This window comes from Monodelphis domestica, chromosome 8, assembly GCF_027887165.1.
Source record: "Monodelphis domestica isolate mMonDom1 chromosome 8, mMonDom1.pri, whole genome shotgun sequence".
NCBI classification, from domain to species: domain Eukaryota; kingdom Metazoa; phylum Chordata; class Mammalia; order Didelphimorphia; family Didelphidae; genus Monodelphis; species Monodelphis domestica.
In genome coordinates, this window is record NC_077234.1 from 92,705,203 (window position 1) to 92,721,864 (window position 16,662).

Sequence of the window (16,662 nt, forward strand, 5' to 3'; positions counted from 1 at the left end):
CTAGGAAGTGACTGAGGCCAGGTTTGAACTCAGGACCTCTGTCTCTAGGCTGACTATCAAACCACTGAGCCATCTACCTGCCCCCATAATTTTTATTCTTTGGGTACTGTGGTGTTCCCTAATTCAGCCAAATATCATTCCCAGAAGGCATATGTGAGCATGTGCAAACACACACACACTGCTTATATAGTCTAGAGTGATTACATATTCACCCATTTGGTTTTTTCTCTCTAGATTCCATTTAGTTCCAACAAACATTTACTAAGAACTGACTATATGCCAGGCACAAGCTGATCAAGTGTCTCATGAAATGATACTCTTTAATGCTTTTGCATGAATGATAAAACCAATTTCATCAACTCCTTCATTTTCGTCTCCCAGGACAATCTGGAAATCATCCTTCCATTTAGCTGCAGTCCTTTTATACTGTCCCTCCTGATTTTATTTATAGAATGTCAATATTACATCCTCCTCCATCCTGATTCACTGGTTCATTATGACCCAGGTGAAAGAGTGTTTTGGAGACTCCATGAGGGCAGTGTTTTTCACCAAAACAATATTTTCTCTTTTCTTAAGGTAGACTCTCAGAGCTTATGCACTAGTGACAAGCACTATCAATCTGTGGTACTTTAGAAAGCAAACTTAATAAACATGATTTCTGTCTTTTATGAGTATTTTTCTCTAGGAGACATGACTTACAGATTACCATTAACAACCATGATTTCACCTTGAGACTACATAATTAGGAGACCAAAAAAAATGCAAAAAGTAAAAACAAGCAAAACAGAAAAGAATTTCCATAAGCCAGAATAATTTAATTTCATGTGATGCATAATACCATTTTATAATGTGATCTCCTTTGTATTTTTCTTTTTTTTTTAAACCCTTACCTTCCGTCTTGGAGTCAATACTGTGCATTGGCTTCAAGGCAGAAGAGTGGTAAGGGTCAGGCAATGGGGGTCAAGTGACTTGCCCAGGGTCACACAGCTAGGAAGTGGCTGAGGCTGGATTTGAACCTAGGACCTCCCGTCTCTAGGCCTGGTTCTCAATCCACTGAGCTACCCAGTTGCCCCCGTCCTTTGTATTTTTCTATAGAATTTTGTGTTCTCTTGGCACATACCAACTCTTGTATTAGCTTCTCTAAGGAGATCCTGTGAACAGTCTTTTTACATAAAGCTCCAAGCATATTCAACCTATGAGTAATGCAAACTATTACCAATAAAAGGGGCCTTTAGATACTCAGCAGGCCAAAAGACTCCCAAGTCATCATTTTTACAGATAAAAGGAGGAGCATCCCAAAACTAGAAGGCACACATCATAGAGGGGGATTACGAAGTCAGAAGCATCATAGATGTCGGGAACAGAATTGGCAAGATATCATGTATGCAGGGCTAGCATTCACCCTGCTTTTCATCTTGTTGCTGATATATTGTGTAGTACCAGACTTCCTTGAAAGATAACTAGTGGAATAGAGAGAACAGGTTTCTTTTAATTCGAGTGATTTATATGGAAATTTAACTTTTAAACTTAACTCAAAGAGGAAGACTGCACTTCTGAACCCATGATCTTCTGAACTTAAAGATAAAGAAATATAATTTAAGCAGTTATTCAAACTATCTGGTGATTGGTACAGAATAGAATCATTGACAGAAGTGGAGACAATATCAATTTGATTTACTTCTGAGTTCTCTTCCAACCTTATATCTATAATCATGGCAACTTTTCTTTCTTGTGTTTATTATTTTAAAGGATGAAAATGTTCATTGCATTTGTAGAGACATCCTATGACAGTTTCAGTTGAATGTTGAAATAAAAGTATAATTAATAGATAACAGGTGGTGAGGAAATAAGTGGGTAAAGAGCATTTGTTGGAGCACCTAAGGTGACTCAATGGACAGAGAGCCAGGCCTGAGACAGAAGATCCTGGGTTCAGAGGTGACCTCAGACACTGCCTAGCTGTGTGAAATTACTTAACTCCAATTACCTAGCCCTTATTGCTCTTTTGCCTTGTGATTAATATTGGTTGTAAGACAGAAGGTAAGAGTTTTATTTTTTTAAAGCATTTGTTCAAGAAGTTTTTCTGTGAAAGGAAGTAAAAAAGATTATGACCACATTGCTTCTACCAGTTACATTAAATTTAAGATAGACTAAGTTTACAACTTCTTAATATTAGGGGTAGAGACCAGAATAGTGATTCCATTCATATAGGGAACTTTCAGGTAAGGAAACTACCTCTACCAGTGCAGGTAGTATCTCCTTAATAACTTATCATTTTATTTTATTTTATTTTATTTTATTTTATTTTATTTTATTTTATTTATTTGTTTGTTTTTTAAACCCTTACCTTCCATCTTGGAATCAATATTGTGTATTGGTTCCAAGGCAGAAGAGTAGTGTAAGGGCTAAGCAATGGGGGTCAAGTGACTTGCCCAGGGTCACACAGCTAGCAAGTGTCTGAGGCCGGATTTGAACTTAAGACCTCACGTCTCTAGGCCTCTCAATCCATTGAGCTACCCAGCTGCCCCCATAACTTGTCATTTTAGAGACCTATTTAAGGTCACTTTGAAGTTAAATGACCTGTCCAGTGCCCCAGTATGTATCAGAGGCAAAATCTGAACCTTGGTCTTTCTGATTTGGAAGCCAGCTCTCTGTTCACTTAGCCATATTGCTTCTGGCTCTGGTTATTTGAGCTCTTTAGTAGTCTAGATACAATACATAGATGTTCACTATATGTAAGTGTAATATAGTTCATTTTTCTGCTTTAATTTATTACAGTTCATTGAATAATTTTTGTGTATCTCTTGTGATTTTCATTGTTTCTTGTTTTCAGCTTATGAAATAGCAAAAACATCAGGGAAGAGTGTTCCATTGATTTGTAAGAATACTGAAAAGATGGCAAGCACTCCACAAAGTAGCAAGAGTAAGTAGTTGAGCCTTTGAGTGAAAACATAACTAGTTGTTTCATCAACTTTGAAGGAGATTTTTCTCATTTATTTAAAAGATCTTTTATTATTTTAATGAGTTTTTTTCATTTTTCCTTCTGATCCAAGTACAATTTTTACCTTTTTTCCTTTTCTTTCATTCTGAAGTGAAAATTCACCTCTGCATACATAGAATCAAAATTCAGCAGTAGAAATAAAATCTAGGTATTAACTTTATTAATTAAATTTTTACTAGAGCCACATTCTGAATTGTTTCTACTTTTCTTGAGGCCTATCAGAGCTACTCTCTCTACCACTGGTAAAACTTGGCAAGGAAAAACTAGAAAACTCTGCAAATTGTTTTAAAGAATGTGTAAAAATTTTTGTTTTTAGATATTGATTTAAATAATGTGATCTTGTCTTTAGAATTTTTTGTGCCATAGCCTGGTTAACTTAAACATTACAATTTGGGTTCATTGATAAGAAACAGCTTTAGTTCTTCATTCTGTCATAAGAAAAGTAAAAAAAAGCTAATGATTATCATAGGAATAATTGTGGAATCACTAGTGAAAATCTGAAATGCAGGTAGAGAATTTAATATTCCGATAAAGCCGTGTAATCACTTAGATACAATCAATAACTTGAAAACTTGGTGTTTAGGTAACTGAGATACATGTGCTGAAACGTGTAATAACTAATATGGTATTTAATAAAATTTAATTTTATGTTTATTTTTACAGAGCAATCCACTTCAGAGAAAGACCAGTTGAAGGTAAGCAATAAAATGAAGCATTATGAATTGAATAATTTAAAAATATTTCATACTTTGTTGGTAAGCATAAACGTCCTTTTCTTTTGCTGACTTAGGTTTTCTCAACATAGAGATTAAAATTGGCCTGACAAGATTCTAGCTTCCATTTAAATTTTTGATTTGTTTCTAGTACATTGCAGCTATTTTAAGAATATAATTGTTATTTTATTTTTAAAAAAATATTTTCCCATAGTTATATGATTCATGTTCTCTCCCTTCCTTCTTTCTTCCTGGAGTTGACTAGCAGTTCCACTGGGATATACATGTATTATCACTCAATGCCTATTTTTGTATTATTCATTTTTATAATAGAGTAATCTTCCAAAATTAAAACCCCAAAATCATATACCCATGTAAACAACTTAAGACTTAGAGATGGTTGATGGGATTCTCTAAAGATAATAGCCAAATGTCACATAGAAAGTCATGAATTTGATATTCTGAAAAGAGAAAAAGAAATGGGCAGGTGTAGTTTAGATTTTTTTGTTTGCAAGGGAAAATACTGTAAGACTATAATATCTCCTTCCAAATTTTTCTGGATGAAAAAAGGTACATTATTAAATCTGAATATTGAGGGAAATACAGAGAAGTTGTTGTAAGGTAGAAATAATTGTAGATCAACCTTTAGCTGGTAAATAAATCACTATGAAGAATTTTGAATCCCAAATGAGATTTTAGCTTTGTGGGTATTTCAGTATAGAATCACACTACATAGAATCACACTTCTGAAAAACAGAAGCAAGAGAATTGCCTTTGGGCAAATAGAGGTTTGGTGATTGTGATGGCAGATGCAGTTAGCTGGCAGTCAGCCTTAGGTTTGGAATAGTTCTGCAAGGGTTCTAACTTTTAGTGCTTTTGGCCAGATAGTTATAGGACGTAAGGAACCAAGTAATAGGTTATTTCAAATTATACAGGTCAAAGTAAATTTTTTTCTTTATCTGTAAAATGGGGATGATAATAGCTCTTATCTTGTTCTTGTGAGCATAAATGGGGTAATAATTGATAATTGTAAGTAGTTAGCACAGTTCACTCTTCCTCTAAAGTGTTATATAAATGTTAACTATTGTTATTGTTTATTATTAAGTGAAATTTGAATAAAAGGATGATTAATATTTTGAGTTGTTATTAAAAGGATTAGATGTCATTCCTTAAATGTCTACTCAGTGCAGCATACCACAGAAGGCATTAGCAGAGATTAAAAGATAAACAAGACATAATTTTGTTCTCAAGTAGCTTAGATTATAATTTCTGAACAGTTAACTGTTTAATCTACAATAGCTTTATCCCTACATTTTTAAGTAGGCAATGTAATATGAGTTATCTGTGTAATTTCGTAATTGGGCAGGAAATAATTTAACTTTAATGGAATTATTCTAAAATGGAAATTAGTTAATGTCACAATTTAATTATATAAGTATTGGTTGAGTCTCTACCATGTGTTAGAGATTGGGTACAAAAGGTTAAAAAAAAATTCCTTACCTCAAATTTACATTCTATTGGGGAAAAACCAATGTGGACACAAGAATATGCAGCAAATTATAAAGCACTTTCTAGAGGTTGGGAGAAAATATTTGGGGAGGTCTGGAAAATGTATCTTGTAGAAAATTAGCAATTGATTAATGCATTGATGGAAGCTATATATTCTTTGAAATAGATATGAGAAAGGAGAGCATTCCAAACCTTCCATGATAGAAGGTTTGTACAAAGATCTTAAATGTCAGACCTTGTATTTTATAGAGGTGCATAGGAGCCCTTAAAACTTTTTATGCGGGGGAAGACTTGTAGAATATAATTTTTGAAGCTAACATTCCTTCCCATTTAAAGTGTCTTCTGCAGCAGTTCCAGGTATGTAAAGGAACTTAAAAGGGTAATTCAGGAGGTTCTGAAATTCAGATAAACCAATAGTATTTGCTTTTGATGTGAGGCTGGTGAATTTAGCAAGGAAGTTTGTCTGAACTTTAGGATAGTGAAAATTTCCAGGTAGATTATTTATACTCTAGAAAAATGTTTGTTTATAATAGCCAGCCAGTCGTGTTGTGATTTTTGAAAATAACATCCAGTTTTGAAGAATGATGCCTGTTTATAAAAAATTGCCTATTGGTACAAAGAAAATAATTCAAGAAGAATATTGGGCAGTAATGACATGAGTCTTATTAATTTGGAAAATGATACATTTTCTCCTAGTAAAAATAGTCCTTGTCCTGTTAAATTTGTGAACATTTAACTTGTTGCAATGGAACCAATAGCAATTCCAGAGGACTTGTGTTGAAGCATGCTAGCCAGCTACCTTCAGATAGAGAGGAGATTGACTCAAAGTATAATTTGAAGTATTGTTTTTTGACTTGGTTAATTAATTTGTTTTGCTTTGGCCATACATATTTTAATGGGTTTGTTTTGCTTGCTTTCTCAATGGGTGGAAAGAAGAGAATTCAACACTAAAAGTAAAATAGAATTTTAAAATAGTTCAAATCTGTTGAAAATTGCTAACTTCTTTCCCTGAAAATGGTTTGATTTTTTTTGAATAATTAGCATTTAAAGCTGTTCCCTTTCACAATATTTAATAAAACCAGGTCACTTTTTTTTAGGTCAGTGTGGATAAAACCACTGTATTATCACTATAGAAGAAGAGAAAATTGACAACAGTTATAGAGGGAGGAGAAAAATATTATGCTATATTAACCTTTTAGTGAGGATTATTAAGGTTGAATTGGATTAAGAGAAAGCTTTGTTTATTCTTTGTGGTCAATAGACATCAAAGAACTGTAAGTTCTTTGCTAGTGGTGAAGCTGCCAAACCAGAAACCCAAGGCATCTTTTCCTGTTGGTGCCAGTGATTGTGCAGCATTGCTTCTTTTTAGAAAGTCATGGCTACTTCCATGAATCCAGCAAATGTGGAGTCTGGCAATAAGAGAATTAGGTCACAGCAATACGGTGGGTAAAATGGGGAGCTATGTATACATGGTTACTCCATTACAATATCTTTGTTGTCATTGCAGCCCTTTCATTATGCATGGGGGGAGGGGGAGTTTACTAAACAGCAGTGGAAAGAATTGAAATTAGTTTATACTAAATTCTAGGATTTAATATCTGATCCATACAAAGCTAGATCCCTAGTATAATACCACCAAAGAGATAGCAATTTTAGCTGAAGAGTCAATATGATTTAATTTATCTGTGACTTAAACCCATAGAGATAGCTGAGGCCCAGAGAGAATAGGTGACTTAGAATAGCTCTAGAAGGAACCTCAGGTCATCTATTCTACTCCCTGTACTTTGTTCTTGAGGAAACAAGAGACATAAATAAGAAATGGCCAATATGGTTGGTCACCAGACTGGTAATTGGTTTTAGGCCTTTGGTTTGATCCTAATTCTTCAGCTAGACTCAGTGCTCTTTCTACTGCACAGTGCCTCCAGCGTAGAAGAGTCAGAAGTAGGAGTTGAACCTAAGTCTTCCCGATTCCAAATCTAGCATTCTGTTCATTACATGATATTGCTTGGTTGCCTTTTAAGGTGGATGGTGATGATTCAGATTCTCCCACTTCTCCAAATTTTGAATTTATTTAGTGAATATTTGGCACACAAAAGCTAGACTACCAAAAAATGTATTCTGTAATAATTACTTAGATCCTCATGAACTACTTTTTTTTTTTTATGTTGAGAAGACAGAATTCTGTTTTCACCCAAGCATTGTTGCCCCAATGTTCATCTTTGTGAACTGTTTAATCAGGGCTGGAGCCTACATATCAAAGAACTGTTTAAATATCTTTAAGGGGGGACAGCTGGGTGGCTCAGTGGATTGAGAGCCAGGCCTAGAGATGGGAGGTCCTAGGTTCAAATCTGGCCTCAGACACTTCCTAGCTGTGTGACCCTGGGCAAGTCACTTAACCCCCATTGCCTAGCCCTTACTACTCTTCTGCCTTGGAGCCAATACACAGTATTGATTCTAAGATGAAAGATAAGGGTTTAGAACATATATATATCTTTAAGGGCTCCCTATCTTCTTTTGGTACCTTCCTTGGCTGAGGAAGGGGATGCAAACTACATTATCTCTCCATGGAACAACTGGAGACCATTAAGGTGAGTTGGTTATATAAAATATTTGGATATATATCCAAGAAGGAGTATGATTTTAATATGTTTGCCAGCTCGGAAAGCTGCTAGGTGAATTAGTCCACTGTTGAACCTGAAGTCAGAAAAATCTGAATTTAAAAATGACTTTAGACATTTACTTTTTGTGTAATGCTGAGTAAGTCACTTAATCTCTGCCTACAGTCATTTTCTCATCTGTTAAATGTAGATTAAAAACAACATCATTCTGCCAGCATTGTTGTGAGGACATAATGAAATGTTTGTAAAGTGCACCATATGAGATTGTTGGGCAAAATTTTTAGGTTTTTTTTTTTTCTAACTTGGCCATATTCTTTGTCAGAACATCCTTTAAAGAGGTACTATAGTTAGTTCATATGGTCATAGAGAAAGAGTTTCACAGTTTTGAAAATATCTATAATTGGCCATAGCTTATCTTTTTAAATTAAATTTTGTTTTCTTTTCAAATTACATGTCCCCATGTAATCTGAGATAGGTTAATAGCTTACAGAGTATGAATTGAAACCTAGGTCTTTGTGACAGTACTTTATCAACTCTACTATGCTACTGTAAACTTTAAAGTACTAGAAAGGAATCATAACTATTTCCTCATTTCAGTACAATAGAATTTAATTAAAATTCATATACCATAATACATTCAACTGTTCCCTAATTTGTTGTCATCCCTTTGGTTTTCACTTGAATTTGGTTCTTCACATTTCCATAGTCACTTGGAATAGACAAATGGAGAAGAAACAGTTTTTGTGAAATCTTTTCCTCCATCTTGATTCCCATCCCCCCCCCCCCCCCCCCAGTGTTCTTTTTTGTTTGTTTGTTTTTACATAACTATCTTGTACCTAAAGAATTGATCCTTTCTCTTTCTGGGGCCATATGTACTATTTCTTTTCTATAAAAGGCTACCTAAATGTGAATCATTATTACTATTCTTTTTATTCAGGTACAAAATAACTTTCTTAAAGTTTAATTATTAGAAATTTGCTTGTTTATTGGACTATTCAGCATGTGCTTGTTTTTTATTACCCTAATATTACAGAGTGATGAGAAAAATGAATTTCTGTCAACACCTTACAGACTAAGGAAACGACTAACAGCAGGTGTGTACTTTGTATAAATTCTCACTAAAAAGGATATATTAACATCAATATCTGTTACAGCTCAATCGGCTACCTACTTTCCTCTTACTTTGGTTGCATATTGTTTCTTCCCGTCTCTACTCTTTTCTGGAGGCAATAGGGAGTTCCTGGAGTTTATTAAGTAGGCAGGGTGACATTGTCTGACCTGAACTTCTGGGAAATCGCTTTAGTGACTGAATGGAGTTGATATAAGTGGGGAGAGAATGGAGGCAGGCAGACCCACCCAATGGCTAGTAGAATAATCAGGCATGATTTGATGAGGGCTCTTACTAGGGAATGACAGTATTGGAGGAGAGAAGGGGGCATTTTTGAGAGATGTTTCAGAGGTCTTGGCAACAGTTTGTATATGGCAATTTTAAGAAATGAATTTAAACCGTTACCTGTTGTCTTAGAATTTATTGATTTTGTTGGGTAATTGGGTGTAAGTGACTTGCCCAGGGTCACCCACAAATTTATATTTTTAAAAATTTTACTAAGTACTTAACCTTAAACCACAAGAAAAACAAAGATATATTTGCAACTATTTACAATCACATTTAGACACCAGTCCTTGATGGTAGCTACTTATGATGCATTTTATCACATAATATATCCTTAATAGGCTTTCTTTATATCTATCTAGGGTTATTTATTCTTCTCCATAATAGATGTAGTTAATCACCAAGCATTTATTAAGTACCTGCTATGTGCTACACATTTTTCTAGACTCTGGAAATATCAGAAAAAAGTGAAACCCATCCTGCCCTCAAGGTCCTAAAGCTTTATATGCAGAGACAACCTAAATATATACAAAATAAATGAGTCAATGTGGGGAGTATTGGGGAAGGCATTAACAACTTGAAGGGGCTGGTGGGGTCAAGGAGAGCTTCATGTGTAGAATGTGGCATCTGAGCTGCTCTTTGAAGGAAATTAAAGATTCTGAGAGATTGAGGTAAAGGATGCATTGCAAGTGTAAAGAGGTAAGAATGTCATGTGATAAGCAGTAAAAAGGTTAGTTTGCCTATATCAGAGAGTTTAAAGAGGAGTAATATATAATATGACTGGAAAGGTCAGTTGGAGTCAGGTTATAAAGAGTTTTCAATGCTAAAATGAGCAGTTCATACTTGATTCTCATTAGAGGCATTGGGGAACCATGGAGGTTTTATTGAATACGGAATCAAAATGGTTAGATCTGTGTTTTGGGAAAATGACTATGCCTAGTGCTGATACAAGGACAAATACGAAGCAGCCCTTTCTTTTAGCTATTGTCACAAATTACACATTGCTCTTTTTTGGTTCTAGTTTCTACCTTTCCCTCTGACACTGAAAGTGAATATTCTGATTCAAACTCAGAAGATGATAAAGGGATAAAACAGGAAGAAGAGAAGATAAGTGAAGTCTTAATGGATCAAAAGAGACTGACTAAGCACAGTTCACTTTCTTCATCTTCTTGCAAAAAAGTATCAGCTAAAAAAATGAAGAAAGACACAACAGTAAGTGGGGAAACTTTGCTTTTTTTAAATAAGAATTTTTATATTAATATTTTTATATTCTCAAAGGCTAAACAACCCCAGAGAACAGTATAGATTTTAAGAAGAGAACTCTCTTGGTGGTTTCTTCTATATTAAATACTTTATTTCAGTAGTTTTATGATAGGAAGTACACATAAAAAAAAGATAAAGGTATCTGTTTAATTAGCTTCACTTTTTTTTCATCATGTGGAATTTTGTTCATTTGTTTTCAGCCTTCTGTAACTCTTTTTTTACTCCATTTGGGGTTTTCTTGGCAAAGAAACTGCAGTGGTTTGCCATGTCCTTTCTTCAGCTTATTTTACAGATGAGGAAACTTAGGCAAACAAGGTTGAGAGACTTGCCCAGAGTCATAAAGCTAGTGTCTTAGGCTGCGTTTGAACTCAGGAAGATGAGTCTTCCTAACTTTAGGCTCAACACTATCTACTCTGCCATCAAGCTGTCCAAATATTGCAAACCTTTGTATTATTTCAAAAGTTCTGAATCTCTATTAGAGAAATTAGGAATAATTAAATTTCGCCTCAATATTTTCCACATAACAATTTGTTTTATTTTAACTTTGTTCTCCACATTCATACTGCATTGAGATATGTTTTATTTGTCTCCCACACCCCTTTTTTGCTCATTCTTTATTCTTAATGGTAAATTTGCCTGATAACTTCTTTAGCAAGCATTATTTATAGTGGCATGAGCTATTTAAAGAAATTATTGATGCTTTTTGCTTTTCCCCCTTTTTTATACCGCAGATGTTTTTCATTGTGCTTCCCCTTTAATAAAGAAAAACATTCATGCAATGACAAAGTGACTGTATTTGTTCATAATTTTTTCCTTTTTTCTCTGTTATTATTCTTTTACTTAATTTAATGCATTTCTTAATTTCTTAAAGTATGTAGAAGCTGCTGGATTTGATTAGAACTTTTAAAATTCATTGATGCCTTTTATTTTTGATATATTTTTTTAATTTTTATTTAATTAAAATTTTTCCATGGTTACATGATTCATGTTATTTCGCTCCCCCCCACCCCCCTTCCACTTCCCTCTCTAGTCAACAGTTGTTTTTCTTCTGTGTTTCTACTCCCACAATTCTTTCTTTGGATGTGGTTAGCATTCTTTTTCATATGTTCCTGGGTGATTATTTAGAGTCTACATCCCCAATCATGTCCCCATCGACCCATGTGATCAAGCAGTTGTTTTTCTTCTGTGTTTATATTCCACAGTTCTTCCTCTGGATGTGGATAGCATCCCTTGTCCCTCAGAATTGTCCTGAATCATTGCATTGCTGCTAGTAGAGAAGTCCATTACATTCAATTTTGCCACAGTGTATCAGTCTCTGTGCATAATATTCTCCTGGTTCTGCTCCTCTCACTCTGCATCAATTCCTGGAGATCATTCCAGTTCACATGGAATTCCTCCACTTTATTATTCATTTGAGCACAATAGTATTACATCATCAACAGATACCACTATTTGTTCAGCCATTCCCCATTTGGAGGGTATCCCCTCATTTTCCATTTTTTTGCCACAAAGAGCTCGGCTATAAATATTTTTGTACAAGTATTTTTCCTTATTATCTTTTTGGGGTATAAACCCAGCAGTGGTGTGGCTGGATCAAAGGACAGGAAGTCTTTTAAAGCCCTTTGGGCATAGTTCCAAATTGCCATCCAGAATGGTTGGATCAATTCACAACTCCACCATCAATGTCCTTATTTTGCCATATTCCCTCCAACATTTGTTATCTTCCTTTGCTTTCATGTTAGCCAATCGGCTAGGCATAAAGTGGTACCTCAGAGTTGTTTTGATTTGCATTTCTCTAATTATAAGAGATTTAGAACACTCTTTCATGTGCTAATTAATAGTTTTGATTGCTTCATCTGAAAATTGCCTATTCATGTCCCTTGCCCATTTATCAATTGGGGAATAGTTTGATCTTTTATACAATTGATTGAGCTCCTTATATATTGGAGTAATTAGACCTTTGTCAGAGGTTTTTGTCATAAAGATTTTTTCCCAGTTTTTTGCTTCCCTTCTAATTTGGTTGCATTGGTTTTGTTTGTACAAAAACTTTAATGTAATCAAAATTATTTTACAATTTGTAATTTTTTCCAACTCTTGTTTGGTCTTGAAATCTTTCCCTTCCCAAAGATCTGACAGGTATACTCTTCTGTATTCACATAATTTACTTACAGTTTCCTTCTTTATATTCAAGTCATTTACGCATTCTGAATTTATCTTGGTGTAGGGTGTGAGATGTTGATCTAAACTCAATCTCTCTAATACTGTCTTCTAATTTTCCCAGCAGTTTTTATCAAATAGTGGATTTTTGTCCCCAAAGCTGGGATCTTTTGGTTTATCATACACTGTCTTCCTGAGGTCATTTACCTCAAGCCTATTCCACTGATCCTCCCTTCTATCTCTTAGCCAGTACCATATTGTTTTGATGACCACTGCTTTATAGTACAGTTTAAGATCTGGTCCTGCTAGGCCCCTTTCAGTCACATTTTTTTTCATTATTTCTCTTGATTGTTTTTGTCATATTCTTGAATATATCACTGTATCCCTTTGCTGTGACCTTTTATTCTTCTATCTTGCTAGAAAACATTATACTATACTTTTTCCTAAAACAAAGCCCCATCTTTTTGTAAAAGATGTTTAAAAATTCTGAACTTGCCGATTAAAATAAGATATACAGGAAAAGAGGATTATACATGAAATTGCAAGCCTTTTAACAGTTTGCTTTTCTTTTTGAGTATATAATAAATTCAATGTATAAGTTCCAAAACTGTCTTGTCTGTCTGTTTTCCTTCTGGACTTCCTTCTGTTTTTTCTTGTTCATTTAAAAAAAATGCTTAACTAACCCATTTTCTTTTTTTTAACCAAACATTACTATCCTCCCTTTCTTCCTACCTTTGTTAGCTACTCCTCCTACTCCAAAAAAAAGAAAGAAAATCCTTGTAACAAATCGGCCATTGTCAAACAAAAAATTTTCTTACGTTGACCATATCCATAAATGTATATCTTACTCTGTATTTTGAGGTCTCTGTCACCTGTACTAAGAAATGGTCTTATGAGTCATAATTAGACATATTGATTATAGTTATAAAATCTTCCAAATTTATTTTTCTCTCTGATATTGTTATTGTACTTCTGGTTCTAAATACTTCACTTTGCATCTGTTCTTACAAGCCTCCCCAGATTTTCTGAAACTGTCTCTTTTGTTATTATTCTTATGTTGACATAATATTCCACTATGTTCATTTGCCATAATTTGTTCAGCTACTCTCCTATTAATGAGCAGCCCCTCAATTTCTAGTTCCTTGCTGTCATGAAAAATGCAACCAGAAATGCTTTTGTTCATAGAGGTCTTTAAACTCTTTGATCTCTTTGAGGCTTATCTTTTTAAAAACTATTATTTTTCCAGTGATATTTTTGTGGTTGCAATTCATTGAATACTACATCTCTAAAGACTCATCCAAAGAATAATGAAGGAACTGTAGGGACTATAATTACAGAAATGTGTAACCATCTGAAAAAGATTTATTGGGGCAGCTAAGTGGCTCAGTGGATAAAGAGCCAGGCCTAGAGATAGGAGATCCTGGGTTTAAATCCGGCCTTAGACACTTCTTTGCTCTGTGTCCCTTGGGCAAGTCACTTAACTTCAGTCGCCTGACCTTTACTGCCCATCTACCTTGGAAATAGTACTTTTTATCTATTCTAAGGTAAGGGTTTTAAAAAAAAAGATGGATCAGTCACATAGAGTGTAAAGGGATAGGATAGTTTGTTGCTATTGAGTATTGAGAGAGTACATTTGGTGGATAAGAGTTGTACAGGATAGACTAGTCCTCATCTCTGCATTGTTGGAGAGAGAACTGGCTGGCTGAGGATATAACAATCCATGGATGTTTTTTAATTTATTTATTATAGTTTTATGTATTGTCCTGATTTTGTTCTCTTCACTCAGAATTGCTTTATGCAAAACCTACATCTGAAATTCTTCATACTTGTCATTTTTTTATGATCCAAAATTCCATTGATCTCTTAATGACAGTGATGAATAATTGAGATGTAAATGTGTTGATAATCATCTACTAATACAGATATGATGATTAATTTTTTATATTCCTAAGAGTTAGGCAATAAGTTGTAATTTAGCAGAGAGCAATAGTATCTACTTTAATATGTAGCCTTTTAAAAAAATCCTTTCTTGGATGAGAAAAATAATTTCATGTCTTCAATTTCCTATTTACATATATATATATATATATATATGTTTTAAAACCCATAACCTTCTGTCCTAGAATCAATACTGTGTATTGGTTCCAAGGCAGAAGAGTGGTAAGGACTAGGCAATGGGGGTCAAGTGACTTGCCCATGGTCACACAGCTAGGAAGTATCTTGAGATCAGATTTGAACCCAGGACCTCCCATCTCTGGGCTTGGCTCTTAATCCACTGGGCTGCCCAGCTGTTGCTTCCTATTAATATTTTGAGAGATATAGATTAGCTTGAACCCACTGTAAACTGATCCTTTTTGTTTTTTTCAGACTGACTTAGTAGAAGAGTATTTTGAAGCTCACAGCAGTTCAAAAGTTTTAACATCAGATAGAACATTGCAGAAACTTAAGAGAACTAAACTGGATCAGGTATGTTGCCAGGATCATTCAAATTAAAATTTTAAAAGTGAATCTTTATATGAGAACAGTAAGCCATGGAGGGTGAACAATTGTCACACAATTAGATGTAATCAGTTAAACCTAGGTAAGTTATCATGATGCACATTTATTGATACTCATATTCTTTATTGTGTTGCATGTTAATTATACATAAGTAGGAAGAAGTTTGCATAAATGAATAATTTTATTATTTTTAGACAGTAAGTTTCTTCTTGCCTTTATTTCTGCAGTATCTGTACTGAGCATTGGTGTCAGTTTTAAAACTTGTATATTTTAGTCCCTGTTATTTAGCCATTACTATTGATTTTCATAGGATTTGTCTTTTTCCTAGTTTTTATACTCCATCTGAGGAGTCCTAGGTGCTTCTGTTCTTACATCTGCCTACTGAGATTCCCTGGTTTTTTTCCTACTCTTTTCCTCCATTTTTCCACCACTCCTAAAAGGTGTGTTTTGTTGATTCTCAAGTTTTGCATTCAGCTGCTCCCTCACTATCTTGGGCATAGGAAGGAAAGAGACCTAAGATCAATTATTTACTAAATATTAAATGCTTGCTGGCAAATAAAGATGAAAATAGCTTAGCCCCTGCCCTTCTGTCTGAAAAACAACCCTCCACTATACTTCCTACTATGAGACATCTAAATCAGGTAAATCTAAAGGGTTTTTCTTAGGAGCCCATATAATATGATTTCAGGAACAAATGCAGGCCTCGCCTCATCATTCCAGAAAATTTTCTTCATGTGTTTTAAGATGCCTGGGATTTCTTTAAATGGACCTATTCCTTTTAAAGTTTTTAATTCCTCATTTAGAAATAAGAGGCTTATAAGGGAAATGTCTTGGAGACCAAATACACTTATTGAATGGAATTCAGTCATATTAAAACATAATTAGTAAATAGATTGAAAACAACTTTTCTCAGAGGTTTTCCTGTTTGGGGAAGTTTACAAAAGTAGTTTTCTTGGTGTGCTATGTCCTCAGAAACCCAAGAAATGTCACTTAATCTTTTGGAGCTTTAGTTTCCTAAACTCTCAGACACAAGAAGGTTGGACTAAATGGTATCTAAGGTCTTTCTTAGTTAAAAAAAAATGCAGAGAAGCAGAAAGAGCAAGTGTAGAAAAGAAAACATTTTATTTTCTCAGTGGTTTTACTTAGGTTGGACCTTGTTAGTTTATGATACTTTATGTATCAGAAGGTATTTTTTTAAATCTGTACCTTTAGTCTTGGAATTAGTAAGGGCTAGGCAATGGGGATTAAGTGACATTGCCCAGGATCACAGAGCTAGAAAGTATCTGAGGCCAGATTTGGACCTCCCATCTCTAGCCCTGGCTCTCAATCCACTGATCCACCTAGCTACCCTCAAAGGGTATTTTTGTTGTATATGGCCTCACAAATACAACCTAGTGAAAGTCTTGAGTGAAAAAAAAAATCTTCACTAGTAATGGAAATCTGTTTAGATGAATTAAAGTATACTTGAAGAGGTGATTGTAACATCGCTCAATCATTTATTAAGTACCTATT

At 34.4% G+C, this 16,662-nt stretch overlaps 1 protein-coding gene across 6 annotated transcripts in view; it reads left to right on the forward strand.

Moving 5' to 3' along the window:
• ORC2 (origin recognition complex subunit 2) overlaps window positions 1-16,662 on the forward strand; it is a 59,361-nt gene that overhangs the window by 17,837 nt on the left and 24,862 nt on the right. For all 6 annotated transcript variants that reach the window (XM_056807673.1, XM_007501599.3, XM_056807672.1 and 3 more), the window contains 5 exons: window positions 2,831-2,920; window positions 3,662-3,693; window positions 8,872-8,932; window positions 10,253-10,443; window positions 15,019-15,117. In XM_056807673.1, coding sequence (XP_056663651.1) covers window positions 2,831-2,920; window positions 3,662-3,693; window positions 8,872-8,932; window positions 10,253-10,443; window positions 15,019-15,117 — 473 coding nt within the window. The remainder of the gene's footprint in view (window positions 1-2,830; window positions 2,921-3,661; window positions 3,694-8,871; window positions 8,933-10,252; window positions 10,444-15,018; window positions 15,118-16,662) is intronic.